At 42.5% G+C, this 22,707-nt stretch overlaps 5 protein-coding genes across 9 annotated transcripts; 3 read left to right on the top strand and 2 right to left on the bottom strand.

The window, feature by feature from the left end:
- Positions 1-1,173: 1,173 nt before the first annotated feature.
- Positions 1,174-8,885, bottom strand: LOC117137214 (photoreceptor-specific nuclear receptor). Its single transcript, XM_033298570.1, has 10 exons — positions 8,840-8,885; positions 6,598-6,988; positions 4,298-4,401; positions 3,048-3,162; positions 2,726-2,781; positions 2,324-2,641; positions 1,913-2,121; positions 1,644-1,805; positions 1,419-1,583; positions 1,174-1,356 (listed from the first exon to the last, which is right to left on the bottom strand). The coding sequence occupies exons 1-10, from the start codon at positions 8,883-8,885 to the stop codon at positions 1,174-1,176; spliced, it is 1,749 nt and encodes a 582-aa protein (XP_033154461.1).
- A 3,324-nt stretch (positions 8,886-12,209) lies between these two features.
- Positions 12,210-13,035, top strand: LOC117136513 (glycine-rich cell wall structural protein 2). Of its 2 annotated transcripts, XM_033297457.1 has the most exons (3): positions 12,210-12,235; positions 12,293-12,955; positions 13,018-13,035. In XM_033297457.1, exons 1-2 carry the CDS (start codon positions 12,224-12,226, stop codon positions 12,929-12,931), a joined length of 651 nt encoding a protein of 216 aa, XP_033153348.1. In that variant the 5' UTR covers positions 12,210-12,223; the 3' UTR covers positions 12,932-12,955; positions 13,018-13,035. The 2 variants fall into 2 exon arrangements, with proteins under 2 accessions (XP_033153348.1, XP_033153347.1); XM_033297456.1 differs by lacking the exon at positions 13,018-13,035 and having other exon boundaries at positions 12,293-13,000.
- Positions 13,036-14,325: 1,290 nt separating this feature from the next.
- LOC117136954 (WW domain-containing protein C660.06) lies at positions 14,326-14,811 on the top strand. The gene is made up of 2 exons (XM_033298106.1): positions 14,326-14,354; positions 14,415-14,811. The coding sequence occupies exons 1-2, from the start codon at positions 14,343-14,345 to the stop codon at positions 14,745-14,747; spliced, it is 345 nt and encodes a 114-aa protein (XP_033153997.1). The 5' UTR covers positions 14,326-14,342; the 3' UTR covers positions 14,748-14,811.
- A 957-nt stretch (positions 14,812-15,768) lies between these two features.
- LOC117136953 (ADP-ribosylation factor 6) lies at positions 15,769-18,234 on the bottom strand. 3 transcript variants are annotated; one of them, XM_033298103.1, is made up of 5 exons: positions 18,010-18,234; positions 17,610-17,627; positions 17,186-17,302; positions 16,597-16,899; positions 15,769-16,542 (listed from the first exon to the last, which is right to left on the bottom strand). In XM_033298103.1, exons 3-5 carry the CDS (start codon positions 17,265-17,267, stop codon positions 16,400-16,402), a joined length of 528 nt encoding a protein of 175 aa, XP_033153994.1. In that variant the 5' UTR covers positions 17,268-17,302; positions 17,610-17,627; positions 18,010-18,234; the 3' UTR covers positions 15,769-16,399. The 3 variants fall into 3 exon arrangements, with proteins under 3 accessions (XP_033153994.1, XP_033153993.1, XP_033153996.1); XM_033298102.1 differs by lacking the exon at positions 17,610-17,627; XM_033298105.1 differs by lacking the exon at positions 17,610-17,627 and having other exon boundaries at positions 18,039-18,234.
- Positions 18,235-18,795: 561 nt separating this feature from the next.
- On the top strand, positions 18,796-22,580 carry LOC117138419. 2 transcript variants are annotated; one of them, XM_033300518.1, is made up of 4 exons: positions 18,796-18,986; positions 19,079-20,401; positions 20,458-21,258; positions 21,334-22,580. In XM_033300518.1, exons 1-4 carry the CDS (start codon positions 18,942-18,944, stop codon positions 22,384-22,386), a joined length of 3,222 nt encoding a protein of 1,073 aa, XP_033156409.1. In that variant the 5' UTR covers positions 18,796-18,941; the 3' UTR covers positions 22,387-22,580. The 2 variants fall into 2 exon arrangements, with proteins under 2 accessions (XP_033156409.1, XP_033156408.1); XM_033300517.1 differs by having other exon boundaries at positions 20,458-22,580.
- The last annotated feature ends 127 nt before the right edge of the window (positions 22,581-22,707 follow it).

The raw sequence follows: 22,707 nt of genomic DNA, 5'->3' as shown, positions 1-22,707 counted from the left end.
AATCCTTTGGCGGCATCATGCGCAGATAAGAAAGGAAGTCTTGTATATTTGCAGCTGAAGTTACTAAGTTTTTTAATTGTATGTGAACCAGAATTGAATATTGAAATTGTTGCTTACAATTCTATTCTGATAAATTTGACTCCGCATCTCTCTCTCATCTAAAATGTCCTCTGTTATTAATACCTGAATATCAGCATATCCTTGCTTTTAGCCAACAAGATGAGATGTGAGTGTCATTCGATTCCCATATCTTCGAACCACCAGTTCGAACATTAATAAAATCCTCACTTTTCACCTTGTAACTAGCACCACTTTTGAACTCGTAATTAAATTTTGCAAAATTTAATTCGCTGTATTTATCTATCTTTTCCTATTTAATTTTACCCAAATGTGAGTAAGAGCATTTGAGCATTTGAAACACATAAATCAAATGTAATTGATGTACAAATTTATCAGATTCTGTTAAAGAAATTGTGCTTAGAATCACAGTTCATCATTAACTTAAAAGCCGTTTATGCATTTTCTGTGGTCGTTTGTTAACTAAACAAAAGATTATTATTGGCGCCAATTTTGAAAAGTCGCCAGTGTGACCAATGCACCACAGAATTTTAAACCTTACATTCTCCCTTACTTCTACACACTTCTTTTATTTTACACAGCCTAGCGGAAAAAATTGGAACTCTAAACGTGTTGCCAGATCGAAAGAATATTTTGGTGCGACATCTGGTATTGAGATTTTAAAAGGCGCAGCAGTGATAATCACAGCGACTTCTATGGGACGGTAGCGAAAGCAGCTTGGTTGTTTATAAATAGACATTTTGCAACACAGCACCGTGTATGTTATTAAACACTAAAATTCAAAATTGGGCGCCAACCGATCAAAAATTCAAATTCATACACTAATTCATGACGTCTTGTTCTTTGTACAGATACACATCATTTTCGATCAAATTTTCTTTTGTTAGACTTCTTGATCGTTTTGTTTTCGTTGTGGTGGGAAAGCTATTTTAACTTATTTTCAATAGCATTCTTATATTCCACAATCATTACTGCAAATTATGTATAACTAGTGTTTATGGTAGAAAACAGGAAGAATCAAAAGTCACGCAACTTAACATTCAAGACACAAAAACATATTTATTTAAATTTGTTATAACTTAAAGCTCGAGTTAACTAGTTCTTATACATGTCGCAGAGCACCTTTTCCATGGGCGTGTTCCCAATGGTGCGCTGAAAATAGATGGACTCAATCTTGTGGGAGCTGATCATGCGCAGCAGCGGCAGCATGAGAAGGAGTCGTCCGAATCTGGCTATCTGGGCGGTGAACTGCGTCTTTGTGTGCTGCGACAGCATCACCTGTTGGTAAAGTAAAATCACAATGAAGCTTTCATCGCTTTTGAAAACTGCAGCATACTTACGTGCGCCTGATCCTGAAGATTCTCTATCTGCGCCGGATCTTTAAGTCCGCGCGTTTCCGGCCGGAAGAGAACTATCGCCTTGAGGCACGCGAATTCAGCGGGGTCCACCAGCACCGCCTTGTATTTGCAGAAGATCTCGTGGAGCGTTCGCACATCCGCCGCCAACTAGTAGCAATTTAAAGTCGTAAATATTAATATATTAGATGGAGCCCTGCGCAGACTTACCTCCTCCTTTGTTATGCAAGTATCGCCATTGGCGTTGTTCTCCAGATTATTGCAGTGCTCCGCCACCGAGAAGAGAGCGCAGCCGGTGGGATCCAGGGGAATGCACCATTGGATGGCGTTAAGCAGGAACAGCTCCGACCAGGACTCCTCCAGCAAAATTACCTGCCAGGAACAGAGGATATTTCGTTATGTAAATTTAAGTAAATTTGGTATTCCACTAACTAACTTTAGCTGCTATCGGTTTTTATATTAATCTATGTTTAACCCACCTGATCCCGAAAGGAAAGCCTCGCAAAGCTGGGCAGGTTCTTGGCCCACTTAACGGCCATGAATAGCAGCCGGGCACTCGTCTCGTAAACTGTTTCATGTTGATGGGTGTACAGATTGGGCGACATGAACTGCGGCATGATGAAACTGGAATCCGATCTGCTGACTGCGTGAGGCTCCTCGTTGTCATTGGTTACATCTATGGAGTCGTCTATTAAAAAAATTGGATAAATATGATGTTTAAGTATGATAACTACGGTAAACAAGACTCTTTTTTTAAACATATATATAACATATTGGCTCTGTTTTATAAAGTATAAATACTCATATAATGTTATTATTTTTGCTTAAATATTAAATCCCAAACTCATATTTTAAACTTTCTATATGTTTATAATTATTAATATACCCACCATCATTGTCATTTTCCATGGTGGGACTGGAGGAGCTGACGGAGGAGACACTGCCGCCGGCGTTGTTTTTCTCCTTGGCGTTTTCCGGCGCCGGTGAGCTCGGGTCGATGGAGTGGTTGCTGCTCGAGTTGGTCGAGTGGGAGACATTGCCACTGGTGGCCATCTCCATGCCGTAGGCCTTCTCCTTGGGCGAGTGGTGCACGCCGGCGGCGTTGAACATGGGAAAGCTGCCGGCGCCCATGTGGTTCGCAGCCAATTGCATTGAGGAGGTGAGGTGGTTGTGGTGCAGCAGTCGTCCCGTCGGCAAACTGCCCAGCGCTGCTCAGGGATCAAACAGAAATCAAGGTGGGCCATAAGTAACATACGTTCCCAACTATCAGCCGGGGGGCAGCAACTACTCACAGGGCGGCGGCAGGAGTCCGGAGCCGTAGCAGGGCGGAGACAGTAGCACGGGTGGTCTGCAAATTGGAGTTGCCCGCAGATTTCGGGCGGTTAGATGGACTTATGCAAATGACAGGCGAAACACAACAACTGCACTCTAAAAAAAAGGATGCAACTTCTTTTAAATGCTGGAATTTTCTTTATACTTTCGTTGGACAAAAAGTTTGGTATTAGAAAAAACACAGCATAAGTATTTAAGATTAGGCTTCAGCCTTGGCTTCAAAATATTCCAGTTTATGTTTTTCATAATTTTTTTCGAGTGCAGCGGTAGAGATAGACTTACCCGAAAACCCCGACGGCCACGGCGGCCTCTCGCAGCGCCCGTCCGTGCTCCATCTCCCGCAGAGTCTCCGGCCGTATAGTGGCCGTGTTGCGGGGCTGTCGCTCATTTTGCACGGCTGTAATTGGAAAACAAATGCAACTAGCATGAGCACTCGGCATCTAGTTGTTTAGAACGGGATTGGGAGTGGGACTGGGAGGTGTCCGTAATGAGGAAATGTCACACTGACAAAATCGCTCCGAGCACTCGTTTAAGCACAGGTATCCCAGGATGGCAGGACGAAAAGCGGCCGCGTGTGCCTGGTCCTTCCTCATCAGCATACGGAATGGTATGGAATCTCCGGCTGGGGAACAAGGCCATCCATCCATTGATGGCAAATTGGTTTTGTGGTCACGTGCCGCTCACGCCCACAAATTGTTTCGCCATTTGTTTATGCAATTTCACCGCACAATGAGGCCGGGCCACAAAAGCTACTTCGCCGCTAATGGCGTATCCGCAAACTGTGGCTATTTTCCATACGGCTCGCATAATTTACGGCCAAATTAAAGGATCCACAATAGAGTCGGGAAAGTGTGTGAACCGCCCCAAGGGAGGAAGACTATATTTATCAAATGGCAAACTCACGAGACTAGAATGCAAAGTGAAAGGTGTGAAAATTTCTCGCCGATTAAGTTTATCTTTATGATGTCATGTTCAATTAAGTAGATATGATCACATATAATGATATTAACAGAATAGTGGCAGTAGTTGAATGGATATATTAGAATGGTATGAAAAGAAAGACTTCCTTATAAATATCCAGTGACTCGTTAAGTACAACCAGGTAAGTACAATTGGCTTATATTGATTTTATAAGCCTGAATCTGACTGACGACTGCCGATTGTCTATTTGCTTTTCAGACATCGAAACAATGAAGAAAACTTTCAGTCTAAATGAACAATTGGGGTTCAGTGGAGTGGCAGCGGCAAAGCTGCATAAAATCTGTCAAAGACAACACGAGCAGCAGGTAGCAAATCAATTGGGTGAGCAATATGTAAATAAGGAGCACCCGCCGCCCGAAGTGAGCCACCCTGAAATGAGGATGCTCCTGCCATGGGTTCACCGACGTGGGAAAGGGTTAAAGGGCGCACTGATCGGGGTCACGTGTTCCCGGGGCTTTTGAGGTCCTGTTAAAGACCAATTAAACGTGCTTCAGTTCATTAGAGCGAGCCGAGTTGTGATGTGATATGATAATGCAGTTGGTAATACGCACCGTCCTTGTTCATTCCCATTTGAAGGCACTTCTTGAGCCTGCAGGCCTGGCATTGATTCCGATGGGCTTTATCCACTACACAGCGTCCCGTTCCCGCCTGGCAGCTGAAATGGTAAGCAGAATCGATTAAAATAGTGCCAGGACATAATCAGGTTATCCTGATGTGCAGCTAACGAGATTTCTAGTGTCAAAAATTGCAACATTTGTCGATTTCGATGGCGAACACAAAGCCACAAAACCTCAGACTCAGGCCAACCAAGCGGAAATCCAGCCACAAAAGCACTTCTGTATCTGCTAGATACAGGACCTGTTCCTCTCTTCCGTTTCACCGACCTCTCGTCCTTTGTTCTGCCCTGGTGGAACTTTAATCAAATCAGGGCTGAGTGCCATCCCTCCCACTCGAAATCCATCGAAATCCATGGAACCATTTTTAGCCCAGTCATCGCCTGCCCTTTTGCACACTAAGCCTGCGCCAAAATTCAAAGATGGCCAACGCTCCTAGAAATCTCTAGCCGTCCATTTCGTTTCCATTTTATGTCCTTCGTGGCGCCTCGGCATGAAATCACTTAGCGAAATGTATCCTTGAGATACAGCCCTTGTCTACGTGTGTATATGTAATTGAGGTATTTTGTGTATGCAAATGTTAAATTTTCGTAAACAAATCAAGTAGATTGGATATGTGTGAATGGGCAGCTCATTCCTTTGGCATTCCAAGTTTTGTGACTCTATAAAAATAATCACATAATATTGCCATTGCCCCAACCATCAAACATCCGGGAATAGACCATGAACGCATTTGTGTATACTAAAACTGGAAAATAAAGGACACATTTTGGCTTTTATATGCTCTACAAATTAAATTGGCATTGTTAAATAAAATACATTTTTAAAGTAAAAAAAAAAAATATTAAAGACATTTTGTTAGCCTTTGAACAATAAATGAATAAAATCCATAAATTCCGTAGCCTATTCCTATAGTCATAAAAAATCGAATATATTTCTAACCTGTCCTTGGAAAATTCCCTTGGCCACATTCGAAAGTTCTGATTGGAAGCAATTGATTATAATTGAAAACGGCTTAATGGGGCCACCGGAGACAAGGATATAAAAAGGACCAAGGGCCAGATTGACTCTGCCGTCCATCGGGAAACAAGTCACGTCGGTGAAAATATACACTAGACCTGTTATCCCTTTTCCATGTCTGGAGTGTATCCCTCGTTCACTCATTCCCGTTCAGGGGGAGGATGTTGCTCTATTTCATCCGGTAGAGCCGCACAGAACCGCCCCCATTTTTTGACTTTGTTGCGATTCGGCTTAGTCGATGGACGAAGATGTCGGGAGGGCGGATGGATGCGGGTGCTGGGCCACATTTGGCCAAGTGTTTTGCGCTTAAGCCCTCCATATCAATCTCATGGGACCAGGACACGGATATAGAGATTTCGACATTTGTGATTTACCGCGCCCGCTGGAAAGCCGCAGAGCAAAACATGCATTACTGTATCATAACTTTATGTTTTTGCTGGCATTGATTCCGTCGTTTTGGATTATGGGATTTTTCTCTCTGATTTAATGATAATTGAAAACGCTCGACAAACTTTGATTCGCGCTTTTGCTTTTGCTTCTGCTCTTTTTTTGTCAGATTTTGGAAAATTCCCACGTCAAAAGAAAAAGTTTTAAGCGAATTCACTTTAAATTCAATTACATTTTAAGCTGCAATCCAGAGAGAGGGGAGCGAAAGTAAAGTGGCATTCGCACATGATGCCATTCTGTGCACAAAGTCAACGCGAGGGCAAATATGCGCATTCAAAAGTTGACGCTCAAATCCCAAAGATTTGAATAATTGTAATGAATTTGCCGGAGCTCCGTAATCCGCCAGACGGGCCTCCGGGCACAGCGGCCCACACCCATCCCGCCACCACCCACTTTTGGGCAAATGTTGCAACATTTAATGGAAATGAAATGGTAATGACTGGATTTGGGACATAGTTAGGGCTACACTGAAACAAAAGTGACACCACACATTTAAAATTCCCAAATGGAAGTGTTTGCAGGAGAGTATCAATAAATAAATGGTTTCAATTACTTTTTACGCTACACAAAATGAGTTTCTAAATTGTAATACAGTAGTTACAAACTTCATAGACCCACACATATTCGGCTCAGAGGACCATTTAAAGCCTATGTGGAATAAATACTTTACTATCCATATGACGTGTTAAGTAAATCTTTTTTATTATTTTTATTATTTTTATTTTTTTTTCTAATTCGCAATCCCCAAATTTCTTTCTGTGTGCACTCACCGATAAATGAGTTTCCGCCGCACACTGCGCTTGAAGAATCCGGAGCAGCCATTGCAGGCCAGGATTCCGTAGTGCTTTCCCGAGCTGGTGTCGCCGCACACCACGCAGATGAGGCCCAGGTTCTGACCCTTAATCCGGGTCATCGACGAACCCTCGGCCGCCGACGAGTGGTTCATGGAGTTGGCTGCCGCTTGGGCTGCCGCCGCCGCAGCCGCTGCAGCGGCACTGTGGTTCCAGCTCAGCAGTCGACCAGTGGGCACGTTTGAGGCGGCGGGATGAGGGGGCGGTGGCTGTGAGGGCGGTGCCACGCCCGCCGATGTCGGTGGAGGCGCCTGTCCGTGCATCGGCGCCGGCGGCGGAGTGTAGCAATGCCGCTGCGGACTATGGAGTTCTGGAATTTTGAAGCAGATTAGTGAATGGTATCTAAGAGAATCGAAATTGTATCTTCCATGCAACATAGAGTTTGTTGGGCTTATGGTTGTGTTTAGACTCTAATAAATATTCAAAATTTGTTTTTAAAAGGGGAAGAATAGTATACGTCATGTTTTAATACTTTCAGAATGTATAAATGTAATTTATAATTCTATACAATTTCCGCACTATAGCTTAATATTTTTACACGAGTAATGATCGTTCTTTAGCTATTCTTTTTATCGGCATATTAAATGATTCATCTCATTCCATTATAAGCCATTTGAAATTTCCTGCCAGATTTTGGACCAGTTTTCCCGGTGGTAATGGGTGGTGCAATAAAAAATCACTTATGTAGTTCATATAAATTAAATCCCAATTTGTCAGTTGTACCGGATTGCGGATGCGAAGGACCTGCCGATCTTATCCCTGCGTGGCGACATTGACGCCCTGTAATCCGCAAATATATTTACACATTCAATTAGGGTGCCATTAAGCCAAACGGCTCTCGACCAGAGCGTGCCGAGCAATCTGTGCGCAAAATTTGCCTCGGGGGACGATTGTTTTGCCATCACACCCTAATTTGATTGTAGTTTCCTTACTGATTTTTTGATGCACTTAACCCTCGACGTTCCAAGGACGAGGCTGAGGACACATTTGTAACACTCGCCACTTGGCTGTGCGCTCGACCATTTGGGTTCGTGGTTCTGGTTTGGGCTTGGGATTTGGACCTGCTTGGCATTGGAATGGAAAGACAAAGTCAGGCGGCCATTCAGCCGGGACCAACTGGCAGGACTGCGGTCCAAAGCCGAAGGATTAGCGTCATATGCTTGCATTTTCCGGAGCACCGTCTTTGTTAATTTTATGGGCTCGTTGAAATTCACTTTGGCACACACAAAAGTGTTAAGGGCGCCGGGATGGCTGTGTTATGAATTTCTGACATTTTTGGCGGCCTGACTCGGAGTCTAATTCAATTTGCTGATTATCGCAAATTGAATTTGCCTGGCCATTCGTGCATGCCATCAGCAAGTTGGGCATCGATTTGATTGGAGTGTCTCCGCAGACAACTGGTTCCTGCAAATTGGTAATTAAAATTGCCAATGTGATTTTCTAGCAGTGCCATCAGAATCCGCTTGTTTCTTTTCATGTTTTAACCAAGATATTTTACAATTGAGGCAGTCATTTCACCATATGAAAAATTATACATCTTAATTTTAACTTTAAATTGTTTACACAGCTCTAAAAAAGGATTTCTATTCAATTAGCTAAATTTGTAATTCACTTATAAGAATTCGTTTAAGAAAGGAGTAATATATGAATATCATAAAATTATTTGTTTTTTATTTGGTTTTTTTTAAATGTGGATTACCTGTCGATATAACATTATTCATTCGGCACTAATTCTGATCGGTTTAATATCTATTATATAAAATAAAAAAATAATTTGTTTTCTATGACTCACGCTTGAAAAAATTTTCCCGTCGGGTAATTAGATGACAAGGCTCAAATTTAATTTCTATTATGATGCCAGTCGTTTTTTGTAATTGCAATCTTTGCTTTCGCATCCTTTCCGTTTTTTCTTCAACATATCCCTTTTTTATTTTTCCTATCTTATGCGTCCTAATTAATCGTGGGTGTAAGAAACGTAATTATATTTCACACACAATTTCCCAACAAACGTGATATTGTCCTTTTTAAAACTTATTGTTAAAGGAATTTTTAATCACCATTAGGGCATATATTCATTTTTTATATAATTAAGTAAGAAAACCACAGCTTAATAAATATATTTCATCACCATAGTCATGTTTTTATTAACACACAAATTTACCTTGAGAAGATGGTCGTGTTTCAGAGGAATTTTCTTCCTTATTCATTTTGTTTAGCGGATTGCGATTAAAGATCACACCTCGTTAAAAAGTTCATTAACAATTGGCACTATTTTTAAGAATTTCTGAATCACCACTTTTAATTCGCACTTTTTGGGTTCATCGCATTAGGATCCATATTAATTTGCAACCGTTGAGAGGCGACGGCAAATGGAGGGTCCTGTGATTCCCGCTGATGAAACCGAACCAATCCGATCCGACGGCGCTGCGAGTGTGCCGCGATGATGATGTTAACGTCTCGATGTACGATTTCAGATTCCGGATTTCAGATTTATCATAAAAGCGTGACAGGAGCTAAACACTGATGTGTCCACTCCAGCAGTCGGCCAACCAGCCAACGGGCCAACCCCGGACTAGGGGAAAAAAACCATATCGCAGGATATAATCCGCGGTCGCTGAGTGGGCAGAGAAGTCCTTGCCCGCGCGTGTGTGTGTGTGAGGACAAAAAGCACGGCACACACTGCACACACACACACATAGGAGCAGGAAGAGCAGAGAGCATCGAGCAGCGAGCAAGGAGCAGCGAGCGAAGGATAACTGCACACCACCCACCCACCAACGGGGACTTTTAGTGGCAACTCTGGTGGCGCATTTGCTTGTTGGCTTGCTTTGATTCGTTCCTTCTTGATGCTGCGGCAGGAGCTTGTCCTCGCTGTTAGTGTTAGTGTGTTGGTGTGCGGCCCTGCGAGTGTGGGTAAGCCAAGCCGCAATCGCAATCTCCAATAAACACCCGGCTCTGCGCTCTCTGCGCACACACACAAGCACACACACCAAGGCACTCGAAAGAGCAGAGAACGTCCGGTCGCCATCATGACTCAAAAAAGCTGAGCGACGGCGGGGAGCGGAAACGGAAGTGGCCGGGAGAGCGGAAGTGGAGCAGAGCAATGGTGGCGCCCCACCAATACAACCATGAAACGAATGACGCAGCTGCGCGGCTGGCGCTCGTATAATCGTCTTGGGTTTTGACATTTTGTTTTTGTTTTATAATACCCTTTGTGATGTCGGCGCTTTCGAGCTTGCCTCGTCCTGCCCTTCGATCCACCCGCTAACAGTTTCGCCCCCTTCTTGACCCTCTGCCAACGACGTCACTCTTGGCCTCGTATTCTAACCGCCCCCTAAAAGCCCCAACTTCCACCCAGAAATTGCCGCCACCCAGTAAACTGTAATTGAATTGAAGAAGAAAATGTTTCTGCTGGTGCCTGTGGGTGTACTTGGATCTAAATCAAGAATATATAAGTGCACATATGTATAACCAAAGGAGTTTTAAAAACTGAATGCTAATAATATAATTTGTTTGTTATTTAATATTTTTTAATTTGATGGGAGATTTTATTTAACTTTAATATCACAATCATTTTTCATATAACTTCCTGATGTCATATCATCATACATCATAATAATATATATGTACATATTTAGATTCGCATTATTATTTGTACAAGAAATTGAAGTAAGAAGAAAGGCTTGTATTATATTAAGATTGAACAAATTTTAAAAAGCCTCCTGGAAACAGTCTTTCAAGTTTGTGAATTGTTCGTGAAAATATGCTGAAGATAGAATAAATATAAAAGCCCAGAAATGGGTTTTTAAATTTTCGAAGGTATAACCTTAAAATATTTTAAATGTCAAACTTAATGTAATGTGTAATGATGTTCTATTTAATGCTCTACGTAGTCTTATTTATGCATACACATTTTTATTTACTCTCTATACATTATAATTTTATGGATTTAAGCAAGGCTCTGTTATTTCTGGCTTTGTGTATGAAAGGAAAGAGAGAGCTAGAGGTGGTCCCGGGTCCACTAATCCAATAATCGATAAATGCTGCTCGCAGGACCAAAATGGGCGGCATGGGCACTCCGTTGTGCTCCCCGATTTTGTTGTGGGGCTTTTGCCATGCTTAATGCGCCGACATTAACTTTGTAACAAATGAGATGTCGGAATACAACAGTCAGGATCCTGGCAAGCCACAGCCCCTCCCCGCAGCTCCCTCCCTCGCTCCTTTCTGCAATCTCGCTCTCTTCGCGGGGGAGAAAGCCAGAGAGCAGCTGCGGCTGGCAGAAGTTTATGCTCGGGACAAAAGTGAACAAATGCAAAAGTCAAAGCGCTTTGCCAGCATGGCCACGCCCACCACGTCGAGGGAGGAGCGAACGAGAGCGAGATAGAAAGACAGAGAGAGAGGGAGAGTTGCGTTATCCTGTAACAGCCGTGCAAACGTGAAGCCTGTCGGTGCGAGCGAGAGCAACGACATCGTGCGAGCAGGACAAGCAGAGACGACGGGGTTGGTTCTTGACATTTGAACGGCGACATTTCGCATCGCCAGGATACATACACGAATACTTGTACACCCACCCACACCGACATATCTCTGCGAGTGCCACCCACTGAAGAGGGCGGTGGGTGGCAAACCCTATCAAGTGCAGTGCACTTTATTTAATCAATCAAAATTCATGGACTGCCTCTTTTATTCAACATTCAGACACTTTGTATCTTTGATTTACGTTCCGGTAAAGCGGGATTACAAGGAACTGTATTTGGTAGTTACTATTGTATTTTTAAAGCGCAAACGTTTATCTAACATTCTTCGTTAGTTTCATAAAATTAAATAAAGTATACACGAAAGTAAACATGTGCCGCTTATCGGCCAAAATGTAATCTCAAGTGTTTTAATTTCGTTCTATCAAACCAAACATACATACATATAAACAGACTGTTTGAGATTACAAATTCAAAAATAATTTATTTTTAGCTTATCTATAAATTGTTCTAGGCAAAATATATTGAAATGTATTCGAAAATTTATCACAAACTTAAAGCGTTGAATCGAGGCCAGTAATAAAGTTACATTTTTAGCGATAATAAACTTAATAAATTTTTTTTTAATTTGCCCTTGTTACAAGTTGGATTATACCACTTATTCTTAAGGTTAATATACTCGCTTAATCGCAGCATTCTCTGTCCGTGTCCAAAATTTTGTTTTATTTTTCTACTAATCATTGACCTCATGCGCCATCAAAATTTGGGATTTTCCACAGGGTAGACGTAGTTGATTGGGAATTTGTGCTTAAGAAGATGTACCTACAATTTAGATTCCGGAATATGAGAAAGGTGAGGTCCGGAAAAGTTATTGCTTAATATATCAACGAAGTTTTTCCTTTAGAAGGAAATATTATATATCCTTTATTTACCAGGACATAATATAAACAGAATTAAAATCAATGAAAGTCCATAACAGGTAACTCAATGTCGAAACGTAATGCCCACTAGCTTGGGTATAAAAGAAGACACTCTTTGGCATTGACTACAGTTCGAAAAAAAATATCAAAATGAAATTAATGGTGATTAAGCTAGTGGTCAGTGAAGTTAACATTATCCTCAATTTATTTACCCTTTAGGTTGTCCTGTTCGCCCTGATGGGCATTACCTTGGCCAGACCGGGATACGACGGAGCAGCAACCGCGCAGTGGGGTGCAGGATCCGTACCTCAGAGCGGACACGGTGGATACGGCAGCTCGCCAAACGGATACGGCGGATCGGCTTCCCAGAGCGGGCAAGGTGGATACGGCAGCTCGCCAAGCGGATACGGCGGATCGGCTTCCCCGAGCGGGAAAGGTGGATACGGTGGCGGACAGGGAGGATACGGTGGCGGGCAAGGAGGATACGGTAGCGTGCAGGGTGGATATGGTCAACCCGCTCCAGTGACTGGACAGGCGGGATACGGCGGCAGTCAGGGTGGATACGGCAGTGCACAGAAAGGATATGGGGAACCCGTGCCCCCTAATGAATTCGCAGTTGGACTCTCGGGCCAAGGACGTTTGGGAGGATATGGCAATGCAGCTCCTCAGAGTGAAAAGTTGGGATACGGCGGCGGTCAGGGAGGCTACGGAAGACCAGCTCCCCAATCGGGCCAGTTATATGCCGCAGAGGAGCCCCGATTTGGACAGGGAGAATTCTCCGGCGGAATTGGTCACGACAACTGTAACCACGAGCATCACAAGCATCACAAGCATCACGGACATCATGGACGTTACTAAAACGGCAACTTTAAGTATAACAAAGTAAATTTAAAATAAAATAATTAATAAATCTTACGAACTGAAAAATTGACTTTATTTTTAAGGTACAGTTATTGCTCACATTCAATTTGAAATTAAAATACTGTATTTTGTATTCTATCGCATGGCAATGTATATTTACACTATGCTCAAACACATAGACATCAATCTGCCAAAAATACAAACAACATTTACTTTCTATTGAACTTCCGCAATAATTATTAATCTTAGATTTTCCGAACTAATCTCAGTACCAGACGATTAAAGAAACTTTAAATAGTTTTTTTATACACAGCTATTTTAGCCGATTCGCTTTATAAAGTTCTGCAAGTTTAAGAAATGCATTTTAGAAATTCAAAATTGGTCTTTTTTGAGCAACAGCAATTCTTAAATTATACTACTTACTTTTTTTCCAAATTGAAATTTATAAATTGTGTCTATATTTGTATATTTAGTATATTTTCTCTGTCTGAGATTAACATTTTGTTTGTTACGTATTAACAAAACAAAGACTTTTTTGACAGATTTTTTGTATATGTTTTTAATTAATAATCTGTATGACCAAAATATGGAATATGGAATTGGAACTGATCACTAAAGTTTCAAAGTTGAAAAACACTGCTTTCGGTCATTTTTTTAACGCTAATATTTAGAAAAATGACTATATGGCAGTACATTTTGTAAAAGATTTTACGTAATGCATTTTTCTTAGAAATTTGACCTGGGTACTCTGGATAAGAACCCAAATAGACATAAGACCGAATTATACATATTAAACTAAATAATAAAATTAAAATTTCTATATGATTATTCTCATAGTCTAGTTTTAAACCGTAAATCTGCCTTTTAAATTTAATTTCCAGACATTATATTATTATATTATTTTTTAAATAGGGCCTTTAACATCAAAAGTTCGCACATGTGCCCAAAATGGAAATCAAATAGGCAACATAACGAAAAAAAACAATACTTTCTGCCTAATTGGTGGTTCCGCTGTCTGTGATTAACAATTCGTTTGTTTTGTTTTCATCTAAACAATGACCTCCTGTTTCTGTTATCAACATTTTAAATTTTTTACAGGGTAATCGCATTTTGATGAGAGTATAAATTTATAGCTTTAGATTGGCATATTGCTTGTTAATTTTGAAAAAAAGTCGTAAAAAGTGTATAGCCCCTGCTATATAAATTAAATACAACTAATCGAAACAATTGTTGTTGTTTACATTTATTATGTTTACATTTGTTACCATACGTTTGTCAACTCATACCATAAGTGTAGTACGCTTAATAGGTATCTGAAAGTCGAGGAATAGTTAAGTCCACGCTTACAGGTCGGGTATATAAAGAGGCCACTTTCAGAGCGAAATTCAGTTTAATAATTTAAAGCAAAATGAAACTACTGGTAAGCTTGATTGGTTATGTGAAAGAAAGTAGCAGGATCTTACATTCGTCTATCCTATAGATTGTTGTACTTGCCCTGGTGGCCACTGTTTTGGCCAGACCTCAATTTAACGGAGCTGGTGGATTTGGCGGACCTGGTGTTCAAGGAGGATTTGGTGGTCAACCAGGCGGCTTTGGTGGACAGGGAGGATACAATGGAAGTCCTGGATTTGGTGGACAAGGTGGTTACGGTGGCGGACCAGGAGGATTCGGAGGAGGTCCTGGATTTGGACAAGGTGGTTTTGGTGGCGGACGGGGAGGATATGGCGGTCAAGGTGGTTTCGGTGGACCGGGCGGACAAGGTGGCTTTGGCGAGCACCACAGACACCATGGAGGACATCGTGAGCACTATTAATACCCCAATACCTTAACCGTCTTAAAATCGTGAAAAAAAAATAAAATACTGTTTTTGCAACTTATACCTGCTGTTTTCGTGAACCAAATAATAAGGAGACCACGGATCCTGGAGATAACTCGCATCCGAAGGAAAAAGCAAACACGCACCTTGAGTAGACGCAAAACCCTGGAAATACTACATACTTGGATCCCGCACACAGAAAATATCGACTCCGACTATTGATCCTGACTAATAATATACATATATACTTTATAAGGCCGGAAACGTTTAATTCTACATACAATAGAGAACATTAACAAAATCATATTGACGATAAACGGCTCGTCACTACGTAGACCGCCTTTCACAGTGATTTTTATTCAGTCAACGAAACACCAAATAATATTAACTAAGGCAATAAATGTGGCTGCCGCTAGATGGCGCTCATCTCGTCATCTTCACATAATCATAGAACTCTACTTATTATTATATAATGTATATACTATAATAACTGTAATAATAATAACTTAGAGAAAATTACTTTTAAACCGAAGAATGGTTTCTTAACTTACAATTTATAATTATAATTAAGCAACGAAAATCGTAGGATCCCGGATGCGTTTAATATGAATATGTTGCGTAAGTTGATTTTAAGTAAAAGGCATAAAATAAGACATGCATAAACAAAGAATAAATTATTTTATTTATTTAAGGTTGTACCAAGCAGTTTCTAGGACTACATGGAACATTATCTTCTCCAATTCGGGGATGATTGCGAAACAAAGGTAAATTATTGAACGCCGTGTTGAACAAATCATACTCAGGTATACTACCCAGGCTCATTTACCCTGCAAATTATGGCACTGAATGTGGCATGTTTACCTTTCAAATTGAGCGCACAATACAAACCAAATGCGTTTGACACTGAAGTCAGAACGCCTTGCTCGCAAATCCAGGGACCTTCTTCGTCTCGAAGGATATCAGATTGAGAAATTTAGCTGTTGGAGTGGGGAAAGTAATGAGGGATCATAGACACACATTGAGGAAGGCACAGTTACTATTTCATTATATTTTGAAGACTCAGTTTTAATCTAAATAGCAATCTATAGGTTTGTTCAATTGTTTGTTCGGTGTTTTCTTTTATTTCGTTTGTTGTTGTATATGGGCTTTAATTTGAATATTTATTTACAATTTATTTAAGACTCGTTACACCCTTGCTCAAGTCAAATATAGTAACAGTTGCAATAAACAAGCTTTCAACTTATTGCTTACGTGTCTCATCAATATAATTTACAAGAAAAACTTACTTAAGGCTAATCTCCGTTGATGTTTTGCTTTATGTATCTGTGCTTCACGCATAATGTACTTTACGGATATTTACCGGCTGCTTATGTTGATGCTTCTTTTATTTTGTAGGTATGTGTATTTTTACTAGTGAGAATATTGGTTGGTTAATTGAGAGTATATATAATTACTATATATATCTGACTTCTATATACCATTTTTAACATTTGTAATTTATGTACGTTCGTTTTTACGAATTGGGCTTTTACTATGCGCTTGCGGTTGGTTTTCTTTGTATAAATAAAATAGAATATTTCTTGCTTTTGCTTCGCTTCGAATAATACATGCCATATACATACATATAAGAAAGTGCTCGATTACGATTCTCATAACTTATGGTTCGACGTTAACCAAATGAGGCCCTCGGACAGGCCATCGCCGGATGTGGCACATGATGGTTGTACATACCAATTGCGATCTCTTATTCTAGTTAAACCTAGTTTTTCCTGGATTTCATGGGGTTTCATTGCTGCAAGAGAGAAGAATAAGCGGATGGAAACAATTGCCTAAGCACTATACTAACCATCAGGCAGATCCTGCTTGTTAGCAAATATCAGTATGATGGCGTCGCGCATCTCCCTATCGTTAATTATCCTATGCAGCTCCGTGCGCGCCTCGTCTATCCGATCCCGATCCGCACAATCCACGACGAAGATCAGACCCTGTGTACCCGTGTAATAGTGTCGCCATAGCGGTCGAATCTTATCCTGCCCACCGACGTCCCATACATTGAACTTGACATTCTTATAGGTGACGGTTTCCACATTAAAGCCCACAGTTGGTATCGTTGTAACAGATTGGCCGAGTTTCAGTTTGTACAGAATCGCTGTGGGTGGACAAAAACAATATTACTTTAGACACGCAAAGGATGGATAAACAAAATAGCTCGAATTCGATTAGTAACGGGTCTGTCTCAATTGTCTACGTGTTGAAAGGACAGAGGTCGATATATATTATACATTTTGTTGAAGTTCAATAAGAATAAAAACAAAACATAGAGTGCCTCGCCTCAAATAGTATTTTTTAAATGGGATTGGAAATGGGTACTGGGTAATGGGTACTAATCAGGTGCACAATCAAATTCGAGAATCCTTTATCCTTTATGTGCTTACTTGTTTTTCCAGCCGCGTCCAGTCCGAGCATGAGAATTCGCATTTCCTTGTTGCCGAAAATTTTTGATAGTAACTTTCCCATGGTGCTGATGTGTCATCCATTAAACCTTAGCCAATCTGAAAAACAGTTCGAGTAGAGTTGACGAAGTCTTTCAAATAAGCATATCGATAAGAATAGCTGGGCGAGATTCAGGGCAGGGTCAGTGAATTTCCAGATAATAGGGCCATTGTAATACAGTTTGCAGTTAACATATCAATTTATGATATAAGAACGCCGTCGCGCGAAGGCGCGTAAGTGATATATGAACATACAAATGTAGCTACATATGTACACATACGGAGGGCACAGGCAATTTGGTGGCCATATAGAGCTCGTACGACGGCGGAAGCTAAGACCATTATTTTGCATAATAATTTCACTTACATTGTCATCAGCTCGTTGCTAAAAAGCGAGAAAAAAGTGGAGAAGCAGAATTTATCAGTGAAGAGCTTGCAGCACACAGTCGCATACACAAACACACGCACACATGCTTACACATAGGAAGTACAATTGGACAGATAAACACACTATAGTGTCTCGCAAATTGAGGCAGAGTTATCTCAATTGCGGGCTTATCGCTGGCTCCACTGAATGGGCGGGTGGATCCGACCGCTCCACCCCCGACCCCTGAACAGACACCGCACCCCCCGACGACCCATTAAAGCCGGCTTGGGAGCAACGATATCGGATGGTTTTCGGATTCTACGGAATTTCGCTCGCTCTCTCGCTGCTGCTTGCCTACGTCACAAACACGCCCGTAACACACATACACATGTATACACACCCAAGTCTCCGACGACCGCCGTTACGCACCGCTTTCCAGCCCAATTCGTTCCACGCCAGCCTGAAATCCGTTAACATGTAGTGCCAAAGTGCGCGGGCCGGGGCATATAATGCATTTGCTAGCACACGGCGGGCAAAAAACTATAACTAACAACAACAATTTTGCACTAATCTTCTTGTATTTATATACACATACACGAAGCAATGTGCCCGTTGGCCCAGAGCGGAACAAGATCTTCGGGAATTCCAGAAAATACGCTAAAAAATGTAAGGAATGCGGAGGATAAATACCGAAAATACTGAATTTATCAGCTGCAAAACGGTGACTGGCGGTGATATCGTGATTTTTTTGGCCAATAAGTTATTATTTTTGCAATTCAAAATGAAAAAAAGATTTTTGTTTTTACATGTTTTATTATTAATTTGAATTTAATAAATATTATAGCTGAAATAATTGTATTCGTTCGTTCATCAAGTAGTTAATTTCTGAAGTGAAGTAAGACGATCTTAAATAATTTATGATATTGGTATATACAAAAAATGTATTTAAAAAGAAAATCTATCTACGAAATTAGTATGTATAAGTAGAATCACGTGAATTTTAAAAATAGGAAAGTTATTACTTTATAATTATCATTTGTAATGAGGATGTTATTATTTTAACACATAAACAGTCTTAGTACTATGTACACATATTTCAGAATTATAAACATTTTTGTTTTGTGTACTTAGAATTCGGTATTTTAATGAAGCCCTGATAAATTTATAAAGCCCTAGGGCGGCCACACTGAAACCGATGATTGAAATCAAGTCGATTGATTTCAGTTTCCTTCTTTTGTATTGTTTTATTTTTGAGCAATACTTACGATACTGACATCGCCCAGAGGTATAATGGAACTTAGTTAGTCGTCGGCCAGAACAGACTCGGAAAACATGGCTGGCATTTGCCCCCGGGAGGCGGTTCGGGTGAAAGTGAAGGCAAGTGAAAGGTGGCCAGAAAGCGAGACAACAAAGGGACTGTTGTGGAAAGTTTGTGTTCCTCAATCTAATTTTCTTGAAATCGCCCACAGAAATGCGAACCCACTGCTCGGCCGGAGTGGCGGAAGTTTTCAGTGGACCCGCAGATCACAACGCTGGAGGTTCTGTACTCCCTGCTGGCCAAGGCCTTCGATGTCAAGTCGGACTTCTCCATTAAGTACAAGGCCTTTGATCCGGCGGGCAACGAGATCTACCTGGCCGTACGCTCGGACTGGGATCTGGATGCTGCTTTTCTGAGGATTCACAACATTTCCATTCAGACGGCCTCAGAACCTTGCCTCACCCTGCAGATCGATGTGAAGCCGTTTACGGTGGTCAGGGAGTGTGAGACCGAGGCCTCCCCGGGTAGATCCATATCGGGAGCGCCTGCTCCCGCAACTCCTACACCTTTTGTACCCGCCCGCGAGCTTATGTCACCACTGCAGTCCTTAGGAGTCTCCCAGAAATATGTCCAGCACATGCAGACCAAGCTGGGCAGCTCCATTCTGAATCAGATGGAGAAAACCTTCTCCATAGTGCAGAAAGCGTTTAACTTATCTGAGGAGCATATGGCCAACCTACCGCCACGGCCGCCCATGTGCGACAGCGAGTTTCGGCTCTTTCTGGACGCACTGGGTCAGATTCAACGCAAGGACGAGTTGCATAGGGTCATATTCCTAGGAGGCATTGACCCCAGTCTTCGACGCGTTGTGTGGAAACATCTGCTTAACGTTTATCCTGGTGGCGCTAACGGACTGGCACTTGATGGGCACCAGCGTATGGAGTTCATGCGACGAAAGTCTGAGCAGTATTGTCGTCTGAGAGACACATGGAAAGCGGCCGTGAAGCGAGGGAGTGTGGCTGGTGAATTGGCTTACGTAACCAGCATGGTGAAGAAGGATGTTCTGCGCACGGACCGCCTGCATCCATTTTATGCAGGCAGCGACGACAATCAGAACATCGCTGCGCTTTTCAATATCCTCACCACATATGCACTAAACCATCCGTCGGTCTCGTATTGTCAAGGCATGTCGGACATTGCTTCCCCGCTACTGGTTACTATGAACGACGAGGCACAGGCCTACATCTGCTTTTGTGCGATAATGTCACGTATGCGTGGAAACTTCATGCTGGATGGAATTGCAATGACTCAGAAATTTGCTCACCTAACGGAGGCGCTAAGTTTTTACGATCCGGAGTTCTGGGAGTACCTCAAGTCGCAGCAGGCGGACGACCTACTTTTCTGTTACCGTTGGCTGCTGCTGGAGCTAAAGCGGGAGTTTCCCTTTGAGGATGCCCTTCGCATGCTGGAGGTGCAGTGGAGTTCACTTCGCTATCGATGTGATGGCGATAAAGAGCTGCCGCTCTTTGAAAAGGTTAGTGCGAAACCCAAAGCTCTTGCTTAATTTCTAATGATCATGTTTTCTTACAGGAATTCGTACCCATTACTGATACCTCCGTACCCAATAGCGCCAGCACATTTTCCAGCTCTTACAGCGCTACGCCGACCAGTCCTTCCTATCTGCTGACCAAACCACGTGAAAGTCCCTACACCAAAGTATGCGCTTTGCGCCGTCAGAGCTCTTCAGCCTCCTTGAGCTCACTAAGTTCTTCGGTGGGAAACAGTCACGCATTGGACAATACAAAACGGCTGAATCACAGCCTGGACGACAATATGTCGCGTCATGCGACAGCCGCTGCTCGCCGCCACAGACGGACTTCGGCCAAGGTCCATCAAAGTCTGGACGAGTCAAAAATGCTGGCGCTGATCGAGGGCGCTTTGGATAATAAGAATGTCAAGTTGGAGCAAAACTTGTCCGCCGGCGAGGAGACCGAAGATGATGATGTATTTGATAGGAAGGAGTCGCCAAGCTTTTTGGAGACAAATCCGTTTAAGGATGATGCTCAGAGAGCACCAGAAAGAGAAACCACGCCTCCTGTTTCACCAGGACGAGCCTTTCTGTGTAGTTCGTCTTCCTCGAATCTGGACGAGGACCCCAGTGACAGGAAGGCTAAGCTGCAGCACAAAAATATTATGACCGTGAGCAATATCATCGCCAAACAGCTAGCTACTAATGCTAGTCAAGTGAGTGAAAGTATGAAGCGAGTAAGCACCTCCAGTGGAGGCCATTTTAAGGATCTCAAGGAAAAGCTGGCGGCCAGCAGTCGTATTGGTATCTCTTTTGATGGGGAAGGAGAAGATGATGGAGATCGGAAGATGCCGCCAAAGCTTGTAAAAAACTTCAATGAATTCCTAAATTTTGCAACTATTAATAAGAATCGTATATCCGATCGTTTTGCCACTCAGCCGCAACAAACATCCGGTCCAACTCCGGTTACTAAGCCCGTGGTTCAGCTAACCAAGAGTGGGATGGGCAGCTCCCTGGACGAATCTGATTCTTCCTCACTTCCGGAAACCAGTTGGAGCGCTTCCACGGCTGCGACGGCAATTCAGCAGGCACAGGAACTGAGCAGCTACAATCTACAGCTAGATTTGGAAAGCAATCACCCATGCGACCCCGACGATTCAAATACACCGGATCAAGATCCCGACCAAGAGTACTACCCCATGACGACGGCCATAACTCGTGAGCTGCGCCTAGAGGCCGAGAATCTAGATCGACAAGTTTTTGGACTGCCTTTTACGGAGAGCGAGAAACGGGATGACATCGAGTACGAGAAGCTGGACAAGGACGCCATGGACTTAGTGGAGGATCTCAAGGAGAACGAGATCATAACCTGTCCCGATGTCAGTGAGCTACATATGCGTCGTCGACAGCGACTGGCGGCTAAGAGTAATAGCGTTCAGCAAAACGAGTCGCATGCCTTTAATCCATTCATCGACGAAAGCCAACTTATGGACGGACACAGTCCATTGGGAATGCGCAACAGCAACAGTTTGCCCGAAGTCATACTGCCCATTTCCACTGAGCCCAGTCTAGTGGAGGTTTCGCCCTTGGTGGAGATCGCCACGAATGCAGATGACGAGAGCGCCTATACGCGATCCCCCCAGCGTTCAACCCATCTTAATGGAGTCAGTGGAGTAAACACCACTGCGGCCGCATTGCCTCCACCTACAGAATTCGGTGGAGGTAATGCATTCCTCATGTTTCTCTGTCTTACACTTTTGCTACAGCACCGAAACACAATCATGAAGGCAGGCATGGACTACAACGAGATTGCCATGCACTTTGATAAAATGGTGAGGAAACACGACGTCACTCGGGTTCTTAATCAGGCCAGGCGTATGTTCGTGGACTACCTCAAGGCACAAAGCAGCCCACAGCGCCAGAGATCGCCCAGCGGGCCTGTCTCCACGGGTTCCACGGGTGCGAGCCTGCCTGCATCAATGCCTGCTTAAGGGACTTGTAATCCTACCCCGCTTCCATGAAACCTTAGTGTTATCACAGCTTGGCAAGTATGAGTTACTGAAATTTAACAAATATTCGATGAGTGTGTTTTGCAGAACTTCTCAATTTTAAGCGAACAAGAAACCCATTACATTAAACAAATTTTGTCATCTTGGCATTAAAAGAAACATTGACTCCAAGGTAACCCTTTACCCTCGAAGCACGAATTTTTCCTTTAAGTTTTGACATTTAATGAAAGTGCAGCTCTTGATGTAAACATAAACTCATAGTCGATGGCTTAGATTTGCCTTGCTAAAGGTGGACGGCAAATG

The sequence above is a fragment of the Drosophila mauritiana genome, chromosome 2R (assembly GCF_004382145.1).
Source record: "Drosophila mauritiana strain mau12 chromosome 2R, ASM438214v1, whole genome shotgun sequence".
Taxonomy (NCBI): domain Eukaryota; kingdom Metazoa; phylum Arthropoda; class Insecta; order Diptera; family Drosophilidae; genus Drosophila; species Drosophila mauritiana.
The sequence above is the reverse complement of the archived record's forward strand: the minus strand, read 5'-3'. Positions and strand labels throughout refer to the sequence as shown.